The sequence below is a fragment of the Cynocephalus volans genome, chromosome 5 (genome assembly GCF_027409185.1).
Source record: "Cynocephalus volans isolate mCynVol1 chromosome 5, mCynVol1.pri, whole genome shotgun sequence".
NCBI classification, from domain to species: domain Eukaryota; kingdom Metazoa; phylum Chordata; class Mammalia; order Dermoptera; family Cynocephalidae; genus Cynocephalus; species Cynocephalus volans.
Window position 1 is genome coordinate 104,862,291 of NC_084464.1, and position 23,272 is coordinate 104,885,562.

At 30.7% G+C, this 23,272-nt stretch overlaps 1 protein-coding gene across 3 annotated transcripts in view; it reads left to right on the forward strand.

Annotated features, from left to right (window-relative positions):
- The window catches only part of GRIK2 (glutamate ionotropic receptor kainate type subunit 2), a 636,972-nt gene that overhangs the window by 455,259 nt on the left and 158,441 nt on the right, over positions 1–23,272 (forward strand). For all 3 annotated transcript variants that reach the window (XM_063096320.1, XM_063096321.1, XM_063096322.1), the window contains exon 11: positions 9,615–9,838. In XM_063096320.1, the coding sequence (XP_062952390.1) occupies positions 9,615–9,838 (224 nt within the window). The remainder of the gene's footprint in view (positions 1–9,614; positions 9,839–23,272) is intronic.

Consider the following 23,272-nt stretch of genomic DNA (forward strand, 5'->3'; position numbering starts at 1 on the left):
GACCAACAGTTAAACTACCCTATAGTGTATTTGTTGGGGGTGAGGGGATCCGGCCTTTCCACTGGAACAGTCCAACACATACTTATATCTATGTATCCATCTTCTTGTGTTGCACAATTTCTGAAAGGAATCCTACAGCTTGTTGTTTGGGTGATGCAAACCTGTCTGCTAACGTTCTTAGTCAAGAAGGAAGTCATGGATGAACCTAGAGGACTTATGCTAACTGAAATGAGTCAGAAACAGAGAGGCAAATACTGCATGTTCTCACTCACATGTGGGAGCTAAAAACAATAAGTTGAGCATTTAGAAGTAGAGTAGAATTGTGCTCACTAGAGGCTGGGAAGAGGAGTGGGTAGGGGATATAGTGAGAGGTTGGTTAATGGACACAAAATTTCGGATAGGAAAAGTAAGTTCTAGTGGTGTGCAGTTGTGCTAGTCATCTATAACTAGCAATAATTTATTGTATGTTTTCAAGTGGTTAGAAGATCTCGAATGTTCTCATCACAAAGAAATAATACATTTTTGCAATGATGAGTTTGCAACTACCCTGATTTGATCATCACACATTGTATACATGTATTAAAATATAACTCTGTGCCTCATAATATTCTAACAAATATTAAATACCATGGTTATAATTAAACTTTTACAAAACATAATTAAATGGTGCAGATTCAGGGAATTTCATTGGCCATTAGAACCAGAAAGAACATGTCACAAAATAATTCTTGTTAGATGATTAATTGTAAAGATATCTACATGTAGCACTAATAACAGCTAGCTGTTTAGATAAGTATGTAAATATTTTTATCACACTAAGTTCTTTCTTATGGTGTATATTATCTTAATAGTTTACTTGTTTAACAAATACTAAGAAACTTGGTATTTTTTCTAAGTATAAACATATAATACACATTTTAAATGTATGAAAAAAGTAAATTTATATTTTATATTTGACCCATTTGAACAAAGATTTGCTCAGTAATTTAACATATAATATAAATCCATTTAAAAAGAAGTTCTGGGAAAGGTAGTTTTTATGTAGCAAAAAAGTTATCCTTATTGTGTTGGGAAATACAGTAAAGACCTTGTTACAGTTTATTCTCCACAAAACTTAAATCAGCCTAACAAGTGTGTTTAGGTAAGAATAATGAAGATACATAGAAAAATTATCTAATGTGTACTTCTACTTTAGCTGGAAAAGGGAATAGAAGGGGTCAGCTGGAAGTGCCTTTCAGTGTACTTTTGTGGCTTACAAGTGTTAACTACACTTTAACTCATTTTATTCCTGTCATGTTGAAGAATGAATCACACAAAAGATTGCTTTAATCTGTAACTTTCTCAGAAAACTAAAAAGAAATTCAGAAATTAAGATTAGATAATAAGATGGGTTATAATATGTATCACTTTTCCCTCTTGAATCCATTGCACTTTCTTTAATGCGAACTTTGTGTCTTGGCCCCATCTCAACTCCAGAGTTTACAAGATTCATGCACATTCTAATAATGAATTTCTGTTTACATTAACTCATTAGAGCAAGAATTGAGCAGGCCAATAGAATCGTAGCATACTTATACATACTTCAACCAAAATGCTTATTTGATATTTTTGATTATTTGCTTTCATGAAAATCCTTTCTATGCTACCGTGAACAGCTGAGAAGTGAGACTGTCATAAGCAACTTTGTATCCTATACATTGCCCCAGGCTTGGTGCAAAATTAAATTTCGATAATCCTTTGTCAAAACATACTCGTTATTATGACATATTCTAAATAAGTGAATACAAATTACTTGATGTCTAGTTTTAAAGTAATATGATCATAACAGAAATTTTTATAGCATTGAGTTTTTACAGCTGTTTTCATTTACCTATCGCTTTAAATAAACCTTGGAAATTTGATGTGCTTAATCCATTATCCACTGAAGAACGGTTTACTAGAGCAGAATTATAAGTTCAAGATTCCATTAAGAAGGTTCCTCATAGTTCATAGTTAGCCATTTCCATGGTAGTAGCTGTTTCTTGGTCCAATGATTGTGGCCCCATAGCAATTAAACTGAGAAATTAAAAAGAGTTTAGCAGAAAATATATAGATGAAATAGTTTAAAATCAGTAATAGGAAATTGTGTGAATGTTTTAGAGATTCAAGAACTATCCTAAGCATTTAAGTAACATTTACAGTTATTCCTAATTTTCTATTTTCATAGTTTGGATATAAATTTGTTTTAAAGAAGCCATTTATTATCTCTTTCTCCTCCAGTACTTGGTTGATAATTATATAGTAACATTGTATATGAGTAACATTGTGTTTGTTTTGTTTTTATGTATGTTTAAATATTCCTATAAGAATTGCAGAATGCAACAGAGTATCTTTCATATGTGAGTAATTGTCTTTGGCAGAATAGTTTTTACTTAAATAATGACTTCAAAAGATGTTACTTTAATATCAAATCAGTAATACCCTAAACCAAAAACAGTTCATGTCAGAGACACCATTATTCAATTGAGTGCTATGCTCATGATTAATATATATATATATAAAATTCTATTTTGGAGTATTGATATGTATGATCTTGGATTATTTTTAAATAAATATCTAGTTTTTTTCTGAAATTATCAGTGTAGAAAAAGCCCTCAATTTATGGTTATATATTTTTTCTAGGGAGGTAAACTGAATCAACAAGTGCATTAAAAATAAATAAAATCCACGGAAATATGGGAGTAAGGACGAACAATATTGTGACACTTGTAGTACAGGAATATTAATATTTACAAACCACACGATTAAGAATGCACAATAAAATCAGATTTGGATAAAGAATAAAACAACATGAAACCTAACCAGTACCCCCCACCCCAAAGCCCCTACCAAACTGTAGAAACATTTTGAAGAAATGACTCTTCTGAAGCCTGACCAGTTGAGAAGTTCATTTTTCATTCTGTCATTAATGGCAAGTTTGGTAGATTTAGTCAATATTATTTTAAATTATCAGCAGGCTTACTCAAGTAAGCATTAATAAAGTAGCAGCTGCTGAAGCAGCAGCTAAGTCTACTTCTGTTTGTGTTTAATTCTTTCCTAATTGCTCATATTCAGGCCCTACAAGTATGAGAGAAAATCTTCATATTTTATGACTCAGTTGTCTACTTTACATTCCACTGTGTACTATGAGATAATTACTTGGTTTGGTGAAAAGGAACCAAAGGCACATTTCTAAAGTATAAGCTTATGTTTTTGTAAACCTACATATATGTATTAAACTTTGTATAGTATACAACATGTGTACAATTTGTAGGAGTTTGATTTTTCTCATATTTGAAAAATAAGCTTATGTTCTTGAACATAAGCTGGTAAGTACTAACATAATGCTATGGGGTAATTTTTTGTTTACTGTAATAGCTAAAACCTATTTTATCACACAGATATTAATTATGAAACATTTTAGCAGTTATTTGCTAAAATTTGTTTTAGCAAAAAAATAGAAAATATCACTGTAAAAAAATATTATTCTTTCTTCTCTAATATGATTCCAGTATCATCTACATGATCCAGCATCTCTCTTTCCTGCTCCCAGAGATAGAGACCTGAGCAAAAACAGTGGGCTGAAGTTTTTGAGTAATGGGATGGGTGATATACAAGGATGTTTTTCCTAAATATCCCTACTTTTGTTATGTGTTCCTTACAACAAAATGAGACAATAGCCAATTTAAAAGAAGTCATTGAGAGAAAAATAAAAGACACACCTGAATAATATTCTCTTCTGTAAAGAAGTTTAGGGAGGTTTTGAGGGTAGAATTAGCAATTGTGATAGTTTTATTCATTCATTTAAAAAATATTTATTTAATGACTACTTAGTGCCAGGCACTGTGTTAGGCACTGGAGAATAAAGAATTGGGCAAAATAGAGAAACTCTTTACTCAAAAAGGACTTACATTCCAGTGGAAGGAGGCTGATAAATGACATAATTCTAATTCATGATACATTAATGAAGAAAATGAAAATACGTTGAGGAGATAAAGAGTGATAGAATGAGTGGTCAGGAAAGACTGCTTTGAGTAAGTGACATCAGAACAGACACATGAATTAAGTGAGAGAATAAGTCATGTGTATGTATGAGGGACAAGATTTCCAGGAAGAGGGAAGAGCAAGTGTGAAAGACTGGAGAGAGGAATGTGCGTACATGTTTGAGATTAGCAAGGCAGCCAGAGTTGCTGGAAGAATAGTGAGTGAATCAGACTGGAAGAGTGATGGAACTGATGTTGATGAAGTAGCCGGGGGCCATATCTTGTAGTGCTTTGTAGGCCAACATGAAGAGTATGCATTTTAGATTTTATTTTGTGTGTGCTAGAAGTCATGGAAGGATTCTGAACCAGAAATGATATTCTGGCATGTTTTTTAGAGAGACCATTCTGGTCTTTGGATGGAGAACAGATTACAGTTGGGCATGAATAAAAGTAAGGAACCAGTTGGAGGCCATGACAAGAGTCAAGACAGTGTGAATAGGTTAGCAGTGGTGGAGGTGGTGTGCCACGTGCATAGAGGTGAGCTGTATATTTCTGCAAGTGTACACAGAAGCAAAGTATTTGTTCACATTATACATTATGGAGGCTGACCAGTTAGCTCAGTTGGCTATACCATGCTCCTGTAACACCAACATCAAGGGTTTGGTTCCCCATACCAGCCAGCCACCAAAAAACAAAAACAAACAAAGCAAAACAAAACAAAACAAAAACCACAACCACATACATAGTGGAGAGCTTAGGAAAGTGTGGCATCACTTATACGTGGCATCAAATTTAATATGTAGATATAATTAACTAGCTTAAATATCTTAGCTAATCAGATTAAAATGCTACCAGTTTATTCATATGCGCTTACTACTTTAATTATTTTACCCATTTGATTAAGCATTTCACAACATGTGGGAAAGAAATATTTAGAAGTGTTTTTCCAGTGTTAAATTGCAAGAACTTTCAGAAATATGCATGAGATCTTTCACTGACTGGATCATGTACTATACAATAAGATCACTGTGTTCTTTAATTCTTGAGAGTTCATAAAGAAGAGGGTCTTCACTACATAATCAAATTTGGAGTCATTGTGACATTTATGAGTATATGCTTTGTTATCTAATTTTTGGTTTAAGTCATTAGAAATTAGGCCAATAATTTTTACCATTGTTATGTGAGACTTTGATCAATGGATTGCTATTAGCCGTATTATTCTGTAAAAGGAATTATTCTGTTCTCCTTAGATGGTTAGTTCACTTGGAGTTATACTTGTATTATTGTACAAATAAATCTTATTTCTAGAGTAAGACCTAAAAAAGGTTTAATTTTAAAATCCTCCAAGTGGTTTTATTTTTTTTTAATTTTAGTAATTTAAATTGAAACTGTATTCAGCAAACATTTACTAAGCAGTTTCTTGGTGTCAGATTTTGTTCAGTATCCTAGGGATGTTGGGTTCACTATGATTATAAAGATGAATAAGACAATTTAGAAGAATTCCTCATGGAATGGTAAAATTAAATTAATGCTTATTAGTTGAATAAGATAGCTGTTGCCTAGGAGTCTTTGTGACATTTCCAGGGAGGGATTCTTTACATTTTCACAGTTCAGAGCTATGTGCTTTGATGGAAGGGAATACCTGCAGGTTTTAAATTGCTTATGCTCTTACAGAAACTGAGACAATACAATTACAATTATATGAACATTCAAAACTTTCTTATCATTTTGGCTGATTTAGTATGTAAAATAATTAGAAATAACAGCATAGAATATTGTTACATGTTAAATTATGTGTTTCAGTTTATAAATGATATAAAAATTCACTGAAGAGAAATTAATGTAGATAGATTACTTGAGGAAGGCTACACTTAAAAAAAAAAAGAACCAGATATGTGTCTTATAGAATCTGAATAGTGGAGAAAAGGGAAGATCATTTTGGGCAGAAAAATACAGAAACAAAATAGCGGCAGAAATGGCCATAAAGTATTTGAATAATTGTACAGAAAAATAGTGGGAACTGAGTGTGGTTACATCATCTTGGGAGCAATACTTTTCTTAAAACTATTCTTTTTTTTTTCTTTTTCTTTTTTCCTTATAAATGTATGTTACTTTTAATTGGCAAAATATAATTGTACCACATTTATGGAGTACAATGTGATGTTTTGAAATATTTACACAACGTGGAGTGATTAAATAACTATGTGAGGTGATGCATTTGAAATCAACTAGATTTAACCGTTCCTCATGTATATATACTTCAATGCATCATGTTGTATGAGATAAATACATACAAAGTTATCTATCTGTCAATTTAAAAAAAATAATAATTTAAAAAAATACTCTGGATTTTTCATTTTGTTCATTTTTCAGAGAAATTTTAGTTTTACAGAAAAATTGTGCAAAAAGTATGATTTCCATGTACCTTCTCACCTCCCACTTCCTGTACCCAGTTTCCCCTATTATTAACACCTTCTATTAATGTAGCATGTTTGCTACAATTGATGAACCATTACTGATATATTTATCATTAGTTAAAGTCCGTAGTTCATATTAGGGTTAACTGTTTTTGTTGTAAAGTTTTATGAGTTTTGATAAAAGCATAATGTCTTGAGTCCACCATTACATATCCTATAGAATAGATTCACTGCCCTAAAAATGTCCTGTGCTCCATCTATTCGTCTCCCCCTCCTTCTCTCTGAACTATTGGCAAGCACTGATCTTCTTACAGTTTCTATTATTTTGCCTTTTCAGAATGTCATATAGTTGGTATCCTACAGTATGTAGCCTTTTAAGACTGGAGTCTTTCACTTAGCAGTATGGATTTAAGGTTTCTTGCCGTCTTCTCATGACTTGACAGCACATTTCTTTTTATAACTAAGTAATAATCCATTTTATGGATGTAACACATTGTGTTCATCCATTTTTTAAATGAAATGTTTAGAAGTATCACCTTGTATCTTTTGTTTCAAATCACTATTTTTTTTATAATTGCAAGTATTGTACTATGTAATTTTTGTCTTTTGTCCTTGTCCCTTTCATATTTAAAATAGAATTTTTTTTTTTTCGTGACCGGTACTCAGCCAGTGAGTGCACCAGCCATTCCTATATAGGATCCGAACCCGTGGCGGGAGCGTCGCTGCGCTCCCAGCCTCACACTCTCCCGAGTGCGCCACAGGCTCAGCCCTTAAAATAGAATTTTAACTTTAGGCAATGCTCAGTAAATTTTGAAATTTGACGTATGTCTAGTCAGTCCTATTAATATCGGTCTATAGAACAACATTTTTGGAATAATGTACTTGTTTTGTTTTAATATGTTATTTGATTTTTTCCCTAACTTTTGTTGCTATATATAATGAAATAAACATATTTTATCACTTTTCAAAAATACAACCTGATAACCACCATTCTACCCCCTGCTTCTATGAGATCGACTTCTTTAGATTTCACTTATAAAGAGGGTGGATGTAAAGTGTTCTCACCACAAAAATGATATCTATGTGAGGTAGTCCGTATATTAATTAGCTAAATTTAGTCATTCTGCAATGGATATACACTTCAATACATAATGTTGTACATGATAAATATTTCCAATATTATCTGCCAATTAAAAAATTAATTTTTTTTATCACTTTAAAGCATATCCACTTAATGCTTTGCATGTGATAAAATTTTGCTTCTCATGTTCTTACGAGGAAAAACATTACAAAGTGAAGAGGCACACAGATAAATTGTGCTGTTTATTAAACCCCCCAAATGGGGCCATACCAATAATTGATGATGTCCATTCTTCACTTGGAGTCTGCATTTTTTAAATTATCATTTTCTTCCTCTAACATGGTTGTTTACTTTTTCAAACCGTTTTTACTTCCTTCCCTTTTGCCTTAGAGAAAGTGCTGTCTCTTTCATGTGGAAAATATTCCCTGTGCCTGAACTCTGCACCGGACCCTTATATCTCAGAGACTGTACTCTATTCAGTGGCTGGCCTTGTTTCTAATGCTTTTCTTTCCATCTCTACACTTTTTCATAAATATATAAACACATGAGTGAACGAGCGAATGATCGCTCCTCTTTAATTCCATCGCTCGTTTCTATATAAACACATGAGTGAACGAGCGAATGATCGCTCCTCTTTAATTCCATCGCTCGTTTCTGAAATACACGTCATGTTTAAGTAATAGGCGTAGCCTCCAGCAGCTTGGGTTTATACCCTTGTTCCAATGCTCAGTTAGCTCTATGGCAATGAAAAAGTTTTCTAACCTTTCAAACCTTTTAAAATAAAGTTTCAGTTTCCTTATTTGAAAAAAAGGAATAATAGTAGGATTGTGTAAGGATTAAATGTGATTACTTATGTAAAGTTCTTAACACAGTGCAGTACCTGTTGCATAGCAAATGCTTAAGGAATATTTACTATTATTCTTAAATTGGTATTTTCACTTATTTATGAATATGAAATGAGATAATACCTTCCCCAACAACTCTAAACATCTTTTTCCTTCCTAGTTTTTAGGGAAATGTCTTTCTTTCTTCCATAGCTAATCTCAAAGACACTCTTTTCAAGCATCTGAGTGCTCCTTCTTTCCCATGCACCAACACACAAATGCATAGAAACACACATAGGAAAATATTGCCAAAAGTTAGCAGCTTAGAGAAGTTTCTTCTGTAAATTCTTCCACAATGCCTGAACAAAAAAACAGTAGAGGGCCAATTTCATTCTTTTATCAGTCTTCTTGTAGCTCTCTACAATAAGCATTGCTCCTTTATTCTCTGAAAGCTTTGCACGTTTTTTGAATATTAAAAGGAATGTGGCAATATAGCTTCTCATCACAGAAGCCTTTGTTATTTTAAAATATAATTATTTCTTGCAATATATTAGAGCTTAAGTTCATCCCTGACAGATGGTTATAACTTGATGAGTGAAAATCATTAGTAATTTAACGTATTTTAAGCTACCGTGGAAAGTAAGCAACTTTGTGAAAAATTCGAAAACACATTTCCTGATGCATTTTAGGCAAAGCTGCAAGGATTTTCATTAAATAATATAAAACAAATTAGAGGGATAGAAACAAAACTTGGGGGTAGTAAGCAAAATCACATTAAAAGATGATTTTAACAATTTTTTTAACCATTTAAAAACTAAAATCTTTTAACTGTAGTCTGCGGTTTAAAACCAGAAAAGTTTTTCTTGATTCCCAGCTAAATAATTTGATCTAGTTATTCTTACTATTAGAATTTGACCAACGTATTTAGAAAATTGTAATTAATATTAAATGGATTTTTAGAATTTACAATAAAAACAATTATGAGAAGGTTCAGTAGCATAATTCACACACAATAGTTTCTTCAGTTTTTTGATCTTATTCAGTTTTTTTTTAAAATATCTATTTGCAGTGAATGCTGATTTGCTAATTTAGAAGCACATAGAAATGAGTAGTAGGGTACATCAGATGCTTCACTTCAGAGTGAAGAATGCTTTAAATTAAATTTTAGTGCAATCATTACTGAGATGATTCTCAAGGGTAAAGTCTTTATTTTATTTAATTTGATTACTGACTTTTTTCTTGTGACTTAGAACCAATTTTTCTTTTTTCTTTCTTTTTTTCTTTTTTACAGAAAGCTGACCTTGCAGTTGCTCCACTGGCTATTACCTACGTTCGAGAGAAGGTCATCGACTTTTCCAAGCCCTTTATGACACTTGGAATAAGTATTTTGTACCGCAAGCCCAATGGTACAAACCCAGGCGTCTTCTCCTTCCTGAATCCTCTCTCCCCTGATATCTGGATGTATATTCTGCTGGCTTACTTGGGTGTCAGTTGTGTGCTCTTTGTCATAGCCAGGTAACATGCTCACTTTTGTGATTTTTTTGGCAATTGTTACCTCTTTTTTCTAACTAATAATTGTCAAAAGTCACAATCAATTTTACTTCTTCTTTTCTTTATTTCCCATGGGGTGCTGAAGAATAATGAACTTTTAAGAGTCACATCCACTTATTAAAAGGTACTATCATGCCTTTTTGAGCAAAAAGCATGCTGATTGTGTCAGTAAGCTATAAGTGTGATAGGGTTTAGTATTCTTAATCAAAATCTAAAAGTAGGTCAAATAACTATGGTAAAAGAATCATTTCTTCATTTTGAAGATTTCTGTTGAGCCCAAAACAAAATAGAATATTTTTGCTAACTTGAATGAATAATTCAGTCATAAGAAGAACCAAAGTAATACATTTAAAAGGAGACTTTTTTTTTTTTTAAGGAACCAAGACTAATTTAAAATAAGCACTCCTTGTATAAAAAATTGCCATGGTTTTCCACATAAAATTTGTCATTTTTTTCACAAAATAAACATATTGCTACTAAAAAGTTGCCTTAGTGTCATTGACATGTAGGGCATGTTTCAAGTCATAAGATCAAAAAGCCAAATGTCTAATTGAAAAACATATAGTTTTATATTTTTTAAATGGCTTTTAAAATCTATGATACAGCTGAATCTGTGTTGATTTTGCTGCTTTATTGTTATTTTGGAGGTGGAAATTTATACTCATTTTCATTTATGTTTGCCTCACTATCAAGCTTTCAATTGATAAAGTATTTAAATATGACTTAGTTTACTTTTTCCCTTATTAAGATGATTAAATTACGCATCAGGACTCAGATTCTGTTGTTACTTTAATAACATCAAAGGCCACACACTCATTATATTGTCTGAATTTTTATATTCTATCAGATATCAAAATAATAGCTATGAATCCAAGATGAATTAAAATTCTGACAAAACATGAAAATTCTATATACTTTCACGCTGATGAAAATACTTATATAACTACATACATGCTTTGTGCCTTATAATCAAAATTAAATATACAATTGTATTTTAAAGTTATGTTACATAGATTCTTTTGATAAATTTATCATGAAGGATGTTTGTCCTTCCTTGAACTTATTCTCTTTCCAATGAAGTAATGTGTTTTTTTCTAGCAGTTAAAACAAACAAAAAAAAGAGTCTACTTCATTCAGTTAAATGAACAAATAAAATAAATTATAGATATAGTATAATATTTTGGATATATTTATATTTTTGAAATGCTTATACAGAGATGTTTTTGGTATATTTACACATAATTATTACACATATTTATCATTTTTCACCTAACTGGTACAATATTAAGACTTGAGTCCTTCAGACAATTATTTTTTGCATTTGCCTGAAAATATGTATTGGAACTGTGTAGCCACATAGCATTTGAAGCTGCATGGTAGAGCCTGTTTAAATTATATTTGAAATTTGGGGTTCTACCCCCAAAACTGAGAATTTGGAGGTTGAATAAGCTCCAGCTTTTTCCATATCCTGTGAAAATAAAACAGCCTTCAAATTTGAGCAACTTTGGATCAATTATATCTTTTCTATAGAGATCAACACAAGCCATACTATTTTATATGTGTTCAGAGAAATAAGTTCAAGGATCTCAGCTTAAGTAATTCAATTGCTATAAAGCTCTTTAGCCAGCCCGTAGGGTATACAGAAAAATAAGTACTTCAAAGTATTGTAAAAGGCTTCCTTGATGTCTGCATGTCCACCTGTTTCTTCTTTATCAAATTAACAAAAGTTCCCAAAAAGAATATCAACGAAGCCTAGAGGAAGGGGTCCTGAGACAAGTCTGAGGCAACTATGTGGGCATTAATCAAGCTAACAAGTCTAACACTAGTTTCTGGGTATCATAAACACAGACTTATAGGTTACATCACATTTGTGTTAGGGATTTTAGATATTTCTAGTTTTTCAAGCCCAAATCTTCTGAAATTAGATCAAAAGCAAATACTGAAATATATGAATTTTTTTCCAGTTTAAAAGTACATTTGCAAATTGAGCCATGTGCACTTATCTAACTTTTCAAAATATTTCTAGAACTCTCACTTAGATAACCCATCATGGATGATATATATATAATTATGGCATTTTGTATTGATTTTACACAAAAGAAATGCGTCCATGGAATTGTATTTGAGAACATATATTCTCTGTGCCATTTTTTAGCACCTTTAAATTTTGGAATGTTACTGTCACATTTTATCATGAGTTATTAGATGAATGGATTTGAAGATGATTTTGTTTCAGTTTCTTCAATGTGAAAACAAACTGTCTCATTTGTTTAAAAAATTAAATATAAAATCTTTATGGGCAAATTAATTGATATCCTATTAAATAATGAATAATGTTAGATAGCCTATATTAAGTAATAAATAATAATGGATATTCTTGGTAATGTAATATATAATATAAGAATACTTTTAAAATTCTTTCAGAATATTTAATTCTCAATGTTAAAATAATCTTGTTTAAAATTATTTTCAAATTTGAAAAGAAAAACACTGAAAACTCACATTAAAAGGTGTCTGAATAGAGTCAAATTCTTAACTGAACTTCCAAAATTATGTGAATTTGCATAATTAAAATCTACTTTGACATGGCATTGAATTTTGCTACTATGAAAGACGTTTTTGATGTGCAAATGCACATAAAATGTCCAAGTTTCAGTTGTAGAACTTAATTGCCTTTCTAATTTAAATGGAATTACAAAATTTTTTAGAATTTAAAGTAAATGTAGCTTTTTAATTTTACTTATCAGTAAAAATTATCTTATGTCGTGTAGAGATCATCAATGAATTCATTGACATCATTGCTGATTTCAAAATAAATACCATATTTTCTTTATCTTTATTTATATTCTTTATCTCCATAGAAATTGCAGAGGAAAGACAAATTACTTTAAAAAAAATTCTTAAATATGTGTTTCATTTTTGTTGAAAATCACAGAAACAAAGCTCTAAAATAACTACCGTTCCAATAACAATTCATATTTACTAATTATTGGAAGTTATGTCATATTGGATTTTAAGAAATTAGTAACTACTTAGGAATGCAAACCATTTACCTCAAAACTAAAATATAATGCACGATTTAAGTATTGTCCAAATGTTTCATCGCAATTACATTTATTTTTGTTTTGATCATCATCTTATATTGTTCCTTTTATTACTGTTACAATTAATCTTTCATATGAATTCTAGCTACCAGGCTGCACCTTCAATTTTTTTTCCATTTCCACTTTAGTTTTATTATTCCATTAATTACTCACTCAATTATTAGTCAAATATTTGTTGAGACTTTAGTAAGTATTAATTAGGGTCCCATAAAATATTAAGAATTAATTTGTTTCTCATCTGTTCATTAATTTATTCAATAAATATATATTGACTACCTATAATATGCTAAGAATTGTACCAGATGCTTAAATCCAAGAACAAACACAGCTGGTTATGTTCTTTTCATTAATAAACTCACAATCAGTACATGTATTTGACAATATCTATTGCTCTTGAATAAATTTGTCGAAATCTTTGATAGTTTTCCTAAATTTTTAATGAATTCCATATATTTTAAATATATTTTCCCTAAAAATTACTTGTAATGCATATTTCACTGGAGAGAAACGTAGAACTATAAAGGAAATAAGGCATTAGGCAGATTGTTAGTTATCATTACAATACTAGATTTGAAGCTTATTGAATATCTGCTCTATCATGCTGTTAAAAATATTAACTTTATGATAAAAGCTAATAATTATTACTAGAATTCATGTTTTTACAACTGGATTTAAAAGTAGATTATTCTGGTGATGCCATTTAGAAATTATCCCCATCCTTATTTGTTAAGAAAAATATCTAAGAATGTTTTGCAAATCTTTAAATATATTTAACCAAAATTAAGAAAGAAAATGTGTTTTTTTAAAATCTTAGTGTGGTTTTATATTATATGGTTCCTTGCAAGCAGTTGTATTTTTCTTTATAGCATAATGACATAATCAGCATGCTTATTTGAATTAGCTGAGAACTCTTATTTAAGAGTAAATATGAGCCTAAGATACTGCATTCTAGACGTAGAATGGCCTTATCTCAACTATCCTAAGAGTAGCTGTTGGCTGATAGAGGGTTAGGAAGAAATCCATGATGAGCTTGTACTTATATTTGCCCCTAAATCTTTTTCCCTATCTTTATTTCTCTTTCTCTGACTTACATATATTTTTACAGAGATAAGTTAGTCATATAAAAAGTCTGATTAGGGTACCCATCCTTTATACTGATAATAAGATGTACTTTTCACCTTGCTTCAAATATTTTCTTTATTAAACAACAGATACTATTGATACAGCAGATACAATTTATAAAATGAGTCAATTTAAATTTCCATAGATATCAGAGAATTACTTTTCTTTTAACCGTAGATGTCTCCAAGACAATTAGAACTATTTTATAATTCAGCATGTAAATGTTGGCCTAGGGCAATTAGTAGTTGGGTGTACAGAGATGAATAATTGAGAACCAAACCTAAAAGAAGGGAATAATGTTACATACATTTTCCTCCAGCAGGATTGATGTAATTTAGTAATTATTCAGTAAGACTATAAGAATATTGCATATTTTATTCCAACTTTGGCATTTTAAAATAAAATGCAACTAAACTTTGGGGAAAAATATAACTCTATGCCAAATTTTGTAATAAAAATACTATTACACAAAAATTTCTTATGCTACTAATTAACAAATAAATATGGTTGAATATAGGGAAAAAAAGGGTAAAAAAGAACTAAACAATATTAAATAACCTGGCCTTGTTAGTTAGAATATCAAATCAAAAAATATTTGATGTGTTAAAGATATAACATTAGTCTTTCTAAGTTGAAAAGAATGTAGTACTTCTTTTGTGTTTTTGTGTTGAATTGTCTTGCATGATTTATAGAGTATTGAATTATTACCTATTGTACTATTGGATTAGGTAGCAAGGGATGGTCTCCCTAGAATTTGCTCAAGGGCTTATTACAGTGACCTTCAGGACTGTCTTGACATGTTTTGGCTCTAACATGGTCTGTGGTCATAAGATGACAAAGCTAGTGCCTGCTAAAAGTCATTTTACTGTTTAAATTTTTCCATATTTCTCTTGGAGCCCAGAGGTAAAGATGTTCTAAACATAGTGTTTTTGAAGGTTTAGCTGACTTTAGAAAGCCATGTCCACAGTGCTTGTATTCACAGCTTTGACCTCAGCTCCTGACTAGTGTGCAATGGCTTTTACATTCCTGTTGCAGTGATGGGTGATATTTAATGAATGATGAAGGGCAACAATACATTATTACGCGCTTAAAAATGGATAGCTGTTTTGGTGAGATGTTCAATGTTAAACTAATCTGCTGTCAAAAAGACTGCTGTCACATTAAAATGAAATACTAATTTTGTTGTGTGCCTTTGCCACCAGCTTGCCACCTTCTTACTCAGAAAATCTTTTCAATTTTACCTTTCCATAATGTAATTTTAAATATAATTTATGTTTATTTTTACATTTTTTATTGAAGTAAATTGCAGGGAAGCTTATTTGTTTTTTCTCTTCCCATTTAGAAATTTTCATAGAATTTACTGAAAATTTAGTTTTAAGTAAGTGCTGCTCTGCTAATATTCCTTTCACACATGTGAAAGTGATTGTTAAAATTGATTATATATTAACAAATATTTATCTAAGTATAGACCAAAAGTCAACATTGATTAAAACTAAATATGCTCTCAAATGATGGACTAAATTTTTTCCATAGGAGATGAGGCTATTTCTTCATGGAACATCGTTTTTTTCCCCCTAAATTGTAATTTGCTAAATCCATTATAAAATAATGCACATTTTTAGTTTTAGTGGTTTCAATAATGTTCATGGTTGCAAAGCAGACATGGTGTCACTAACCCAAACCAATTAAAACTATGTTGAATCAATGACTTATTTTCAGCTATGGTGACTATGGTATCTAGATAATTGAGGCACTAGAGATCTTGACTATAATTATTTGTCTAGGACAAAGAAGAGAATCCAATCATCAGAGGAGAAAATGAACATATTTTCTACCTTCCAATTTTATAATTTTGCTAGACATTTATAAGAATAAAAGATTTGAGAAAAGTTTAGTTAGACAAAGGTAATTTAAAATTAAAGTACTCTTTCTGTAATTTTCAGTAATCAAATGCTTGTTGGCATTTATTTTTTTTTAAGAATAATTGTGCGTGAGTACCTTTTAGAAGTTTCTACATATCTATCAAAGTTATTTTTCCTCATAAAAATAATTTTTTCTTGATTATTATGCCAAAATTAAGTATTGATGCAAGAACAGATGTTTGATAGCCCATTTTTGTTTTTCAAATACTATGCATAAATTATTTGCCTCTTTGTCTTTCCTTGCCTCAGTTACCAGAATTGAATTCAAAGGCTACTGTAAGCAAGAAGGCTACCTCTTTCTCTTATCATTTAAATGTGTTGGCCACTTGATAAATATTTTGACCATTGAACTTCTGAGAGCTATGGTCAACATATGATGATTTGTTTTCATTCAGAAGTTTCACAATGTCCAGCTAAGGAAATAACAGAAATTAATTGTAATAATTTACAGTGTGTAGGGTGACATTAAAAAAAATTCAAGAAAGTTAAAAACTTGAAGGTCAATATTTCTTAGATTGTTAAATTTGCTCCCCAAATGGCACCTCTGTTCTTAATGAATCCTTTATTGAACATGTGATTATGTTTCACACACACACACACACACACACACACACACACACACACCCCTACCTCTTGATGAGAAGTAGCACCCTTGTAAGAATATTCTTTTTTCTTTGAATGATTTGAAAAATGGGGTGTCGTGGCTCCACTGGCAATTGCCACCATGTCTAATATATTTCTCATTACCTTATTCAGGCTGAAAAGCTAATAGGACAAGAGCAATACTGTGAATGGCTTATTTATCTCCCTTTTTATTTATTTATTCTTTCCTTTCCTTTTTCTTTTTCTTTCTTTCTTTTTCTTTTTCTTTTTTGGACCATAAGTAAGATATTCTTTGAGGTGTCTCTTAAAATCCAACAGGACAAGGAGAACCAAGTGTTTTTTTTATTCCTTCATGTTGTGTAGTTTCTAGGTAGATACATTTCCAATGGCTGTAGAGTACTGTGAATTGCTTGTAAGAAGCCCCCTTACCATTTTGGTTTGATTGTGTTAATTCTCAAAACAAAACCAGATTTCTGTTTGTCCACACTGGAAAAATGGTGCCCTTGGACTTTTGGGGAGGTTTCTTGGCTCAGTCAACTAAGAAATGTCTTCTCAATCTGAAACTATCTCAGGAAATTCAGTGCCTTTTTTCTCCATTGATGGTGTTTTTTATAAAATATTTTAATCTATAATATATGAACATGTACATTGAGACAGTGGAGTCTGTGCAGGAAGCCAGTGAAATGAAGATAATGAGAAAACAAATAAATGCTTTCTAGTTTTTTTGTTTTGTTTTGTTTCTGTATGTCTTTGTCCAGTGATTGAAAATACTGTGCCCATTAAAAGGCAATTGTCTTGAGAAATGTCGAGAAATCATTTTCTTTTTCACAAGGGTAAACACGGCACCTAAATTAGTAATATTTTTACTTGGATAAAGCTGTCCTTTTTCTGTAAATTCTTTGGTGTAAGAGTTCTTTCAGATATGGACGTTTCCCTGTATAGTCTTGTACCGGAATGGTGGGTCTTGTGGCGGAAGCTATTGTGAGAGAAAAGGAAGAAAATTAATGCATGTTGTAGGTCAACAGTAGCCAGGTTATATTTGAGAACCACAGAGAAACTAATTTATTATCTTTTTTTTCTTCTTTTTTAGCAACTGTGTGTTTCTATAATTCGATTTAAAGAGTGAACATATACACATCAGCCGTCATCCCCTCCCCACACACCCAAATGAGTTTAGAGATATTTTCTTTTTGTTTAATGCTATTATTGTTACACTTTTAAATTCTAATTTATTATAAGAAGATTGTTCTAAAGAAAAGAAAATGGGTTTAGAAGAAAACAGAAAAGAAACTTGTATCACTTTGTTCTTTTTGACTATCATGTTAAATTTGCTTTCTGCTTTTTCCTCCTAAGATTTTAGAACAAAGGCTTCAGCTATCTTTTTTCTTTATTTTTAAAAGGATGCTCTATTAAATCTATACTTCGTGTTAGCTGTATACTGTTTTACAGGTAATTCCTTTTAAAAAAAGTACGCTAATTAGGTACACTTTGAAGTGTGTCTTTCTCTTTAGTCTGCAAATAAGAAAGCTTAAAAAAATATTTCCAGTCAGTGGGCACCTAGACAGGAGATATTAGAAAGCCACACATGTGCCAATTTGCCTAATAAACCTATTCTCTGAAAATAGCTACCCCCTGAAAATTATTTGCTGTATGTAGAAAAAGAACAGAACCACACTGTGACTTTTTCTGGAGACTCAAATGCTATTGGTATTGTTTTGAGGTTTTTTTTTTTTTAAATTATTATTCATAGATGTGAGAGAAATATATCAATATTAAATGAAATTGTATAAATGAAATTTTTAGTGACAATTCATGACTTGATTTTTCATACTAAGTAAAATAATTCACTCTATCCAAATAATTAATGAGTAAGAGATATAATATCATCAACCAATGTAATTTCATTCATTAGAACATGTCACAACACCTTAATTGATATAATTTTTTACATTCCATTACATAATTACATCATTCAAGGTAAACTGTTTTCATATCAATCCTGTTGGGTGTATATACATAGGATAGATTTTTTTTTCCTTTTAGGGAAAATATTATGGCTCTCTCAAATAGTAACAGGAATCTCAATATATTTGATAGCATTTATTTTGTATATAAATAAAAATAGTAAAACAAATAACACAAACTATTCTATTGATTTTTAACACCTGTAGTTTAAATATTTCTAGTTAACTCTTGAATAATAAAAGATATTATAGAAATGTGAAGTTATCTCTGTAAGAAATTTGTTTATTTTATACCAATTTTTGAAATTTTGTTTGGAAGCCCAGAAATTAACCTTACATTCCTAATGACAAAAAGATCTTATTAATGAAGGCATTATACACATCTGCATTTTAAAACTATAATGATTATTTCTATTTTATTTAATGTACATTGGATTGAAGCAGACTTTTAGTTATAATACCTATAACTTACATAAAGGGTGATTTTCCTTTGCCCGGCCTGGATATAACATAGTTTTCTTTCATTCTTTATAAGAGATATTTAATCCTAAATTAATTATTTAATAACATTTCTCATTCTCATGTGCTCTTGTTTCTGACTATACCTGAGATGAAAAAATGAAGTGAATACATTTACAATACACTTTTCTGTTAAATTGATGGACTTAATATTTGAAGCAAAGGTGAAATTGTAGGTTTTGAATGTTACTGGCATGATAAACATTATAAACAGAATAGGGCTACAACTGTCATCTAAGTTGGTTCAGAATATGCACCTGAATATCATTTTAACATAATAAAATTAGGTAAGTGTTTCCCTACTTCCCTTACTATTACTGGTAACAAGAATGCGGGGGGGGGGGGGTGTTGTGAGGTATATTTCAATATAAGTTTAGCAGTTCACTAGACTGAAGATATGTTTTGGAAACTGGTACTAATGAAATGATTTTATAAATGAAAATTGAAAATAGTGAAAATTTTGCTTGTGGGTGGAGGTTCAAAAACAAGATTCACACTCAGGGAAATGTATGTTGATTTCAAATGTTAATATTACTACTTCAATTTTTGATTAAGACTTCAACATTTTTTTTTAATTAGAAACAATGTGCAAAAAATATTTCAAATCTTCCACCTGTCAAGAATTTAAAAATATTTATTTTTATAGTTCTTAATTTGGATATTTCTGTTAAAAAAACAAAGTTACTGAATAATTTCCAAACATACCTCAGTTGTCGTAGAGACTAAACTGCATATGCAATGCATACACATAATTTTTAAATGTTTATTGATTTGTTTTATATGATAAAATGTCTTTACTTTCAAAAGACACTTCCAACACTCAGTCAGAAAAATAGAAGGCACACAAGTCATTAAATTTTGTGAAAGCTCTTATAAAATTATTTTATAAATAAAATTTATAATTCAAAATTCGTATGTGCTTTACATATTATGTTTGAAGTTGGATATTTTTGTATAATCCAGATACTCACACATTAGTTAAATCAATTTAAGGGTCCAAGTGATGCTAGAAAATCAAATGCTTACCTTTCCAATGCTAAGCTTCAAGTTCTTGTTGAAAACATCATTTTCTTATTAAGTAATCTTTTTTATTTTTTGAAAGCATATTATGTTTCATTTTTCAGTATTAAAAACCACTTGACCACCTGACTAATCTGAGGACAGTCTGCCTTGAGCCTTCTGATTCTGGACTTACTGCTTTTAAAATCCTTAGCAAGTGTATTGCAAGCTAAACACTTGCTTCTGATCTGTAAGTCTCAGAGAGAATCCTTTCAAATTTAATTATGCTCAAATTTATTTTAAAATGACTACTTTTTAATGTTTGGCACTTCACTCACAAACAAATAGCTATATTGGTAAGAAGTAAATTTATAGTAAAAAACCTATATTTCCTTATTCAACATTGATATATGAGCCATTTTCCTTATTATTCTCAATTTAAGGCCACTCTTGATTTGATTGTACAATTTGGTGTTTTAGAAAAAATGGTATTGTGAGACACCGAATGGAACTACATAAAAGCCACTGTATAATTTAAAAGATAGACTTTAGTTTTGAATGTGGAATTATATTTTTTCCGTTTCTTTGACATCTGTAAAATTGCCTGAATTTTATAGCAATCAGTATTTGGCTTTCCTCTAGAAATCTTACAATGATCAATAATTAGTCAATATTTGATTATTATAAGGATTTTTAAAATCTTATAACAATAAAAATATGTCAGCTAGGTTAAATAAATAACTCATGTTGCAGTGCACAATTATGACTTAAGTTTATTTAAAAAGATATTGGCATAAGAATGGGTCACAAGGATATGTAATCACCTTATTAATGAAGTTAATTTTCTACCTCAAATGTAAATTTTAAATTGGTACAATAAGAAAAAAAAATGTTAATTTTAAATGGAGTCAGCAGGAAGTCCTAAATTTTGAAGATGCTCATTATTTTATTGTTTTTATTTATCTATTTGTAGGCTACATCATATTCATTTTTCTTCAGGATAATATATTTAAGAAAAATCGACCACAATATAAATTTGTTTTCATTAATATATAAGTTAGTAAAGCTAATCATTATTATCATTTCATGAAGCCCTTCCAGTTCATTTATATTTACTAAATAATATGTTCAATAGCACATTATTGCAACATTTATGTCCAGATAATCCTTATACTTCACTGTGTAGATCTACCAACTTTCTGGTGCTAACACTACCAAACAGTGTCAAGGTCAATTAATAAATAATGTATACAATTGGCTTAAAAATTTAACATAAATGATGTGTATTGTTCAGTGGTGTGATGACAAATTGTTTAATTAATAATTGGCTATATCAGTGAAAGAAGCTGTTGTTTGCAGCATTTGCCAATTTGTACAGTTTAAATATTCCCATTTGCCAACAATGGAGTGTCACTGAATGCAGAGTTAGGAAGATACTTACTAAATTGGCTCTCACAAGTCAGTATGAGCAGGCTTTAGCATACCGCCACTGTATAATACTTGCAAGTGAAGGGTAAAGCAGTAGGTCATAAAAGTGAATAGCAGGAAGTCCAGGGGGAATTTGTTTATATACAGGTATGCAGAATGTATGAAAAGGATGTGTGGAAGATAATGGCAAGGTTGTACAGCTTTGAAGCAAAGGTAAAGAGATGGGCTTTTATTAAGACAATTAGAACCTTTGAAGTAATTCTGAACTAAGTAAATGCGCTTATCTTCTTGCTCATCAAAACCATTTGATTTATAAACAATTAGCGTAACATTTTTAAGTTAACTGCTTATGAAAATACATATGGAAAAGAGAAAATATACTAGAAAAACCTTTGCTATATGATAATCTCGTGGAATGAGTGATTGTGGATATTTATATTATCTGAATTATTGAGCTTTTATCACTATATTAGAAAATTTTAACTCTTTATATGGAAATTTTTTTAACCATGGTATAGTTTTCCCTGCTTATAATTTTTAGCTAAAAATTCTAAAAGGAATAAAACTTTCTAAGATCATTCAATCACAATGTTATAAATATCAATTATTATCCTCTGAAAATTCAGTAAGAGCTTCAGAGACTGCATTAGTAGGAATAGTTTCACTTGTGTGCAACAGGAAACCTGACAAAACAGTTGCTTAATTAAATAGGGAGATGATTGTTCTCCTAGTCTTACAAAGGCAGAACAAGATTGAACCAGCTGTTGCAGGTTATTAGCAAGGAACCTGGCACCTTCTATCTACCTGCTACCCCATTCTTAGAATGAGGCTTTCTTCCTCGTGATTGCAAGATGTCCACTGCCGCTCCAGGCATCATGTCTGTATCCCAGGCCAGAAAGAAGGGAGAAAGGAGAAGACCAAAAGATGAAGTCATTGTCTTTATATTCAGAAAGAAAATATTTCCTCTATATCTTATTGGCTAGAATTATTTTTCTTGGCTATCCCTAGCTGCAAGAAAGGCTGCAGAAGTGACTTTCTATTTTCTGTGTATACTGTCACCTCTGTTCTTTTGTAAGTAAGAAAAGCGATATTATTGGGTATGTAACTGACAGTGACTGCCATGGAGATTTATTGAATTGTGAAGTAACATTTCAACACACATACAATTCTCTCAATTCTTTATTTCAAGTATCCATTGCTGAAGTTTTATTTTCCCTTCTTTGTCATCAGTTGTCAGAGTGCTTGTCTCTAAACAGCATGCTACTCTGTTCATTATTCTAAACTGTCATTCTCTTTAAAACAAATTAGTAAAGCTTGTTAAAATGTATGAATAATAAGCCCAAACATTTCATATTTGAGAGGCCTATTGTACTTTTTTTCTAGCCCTGGCTTATGTTCTTGTGATACACATTTACCAAATTAGTTTTGAGTAAGAAATATGAATTGTTACTCTAATATCTTAAATGGTGCTATCAAAGTATAAATTTTTAATACTATAGAAAATAATTCTGGTTTATTTTTAGTATGGGGTATTCCAATATGTCAATGTTTCTCCCAACATTTTAAAGCCAACAAGAAGTTGGAGCAAAAAAAAAAAAAAAAAAAAAAAAAAAGTTGTTAAATGTGGTACTCTCCATAAGGCCAATATAAGTGTCTTCAATGGAATACTATTCAGCCATAAAAAATAATGACATTCTGCCATTTGCAGCAATATGGATGAGATTGGAGAAACTTATG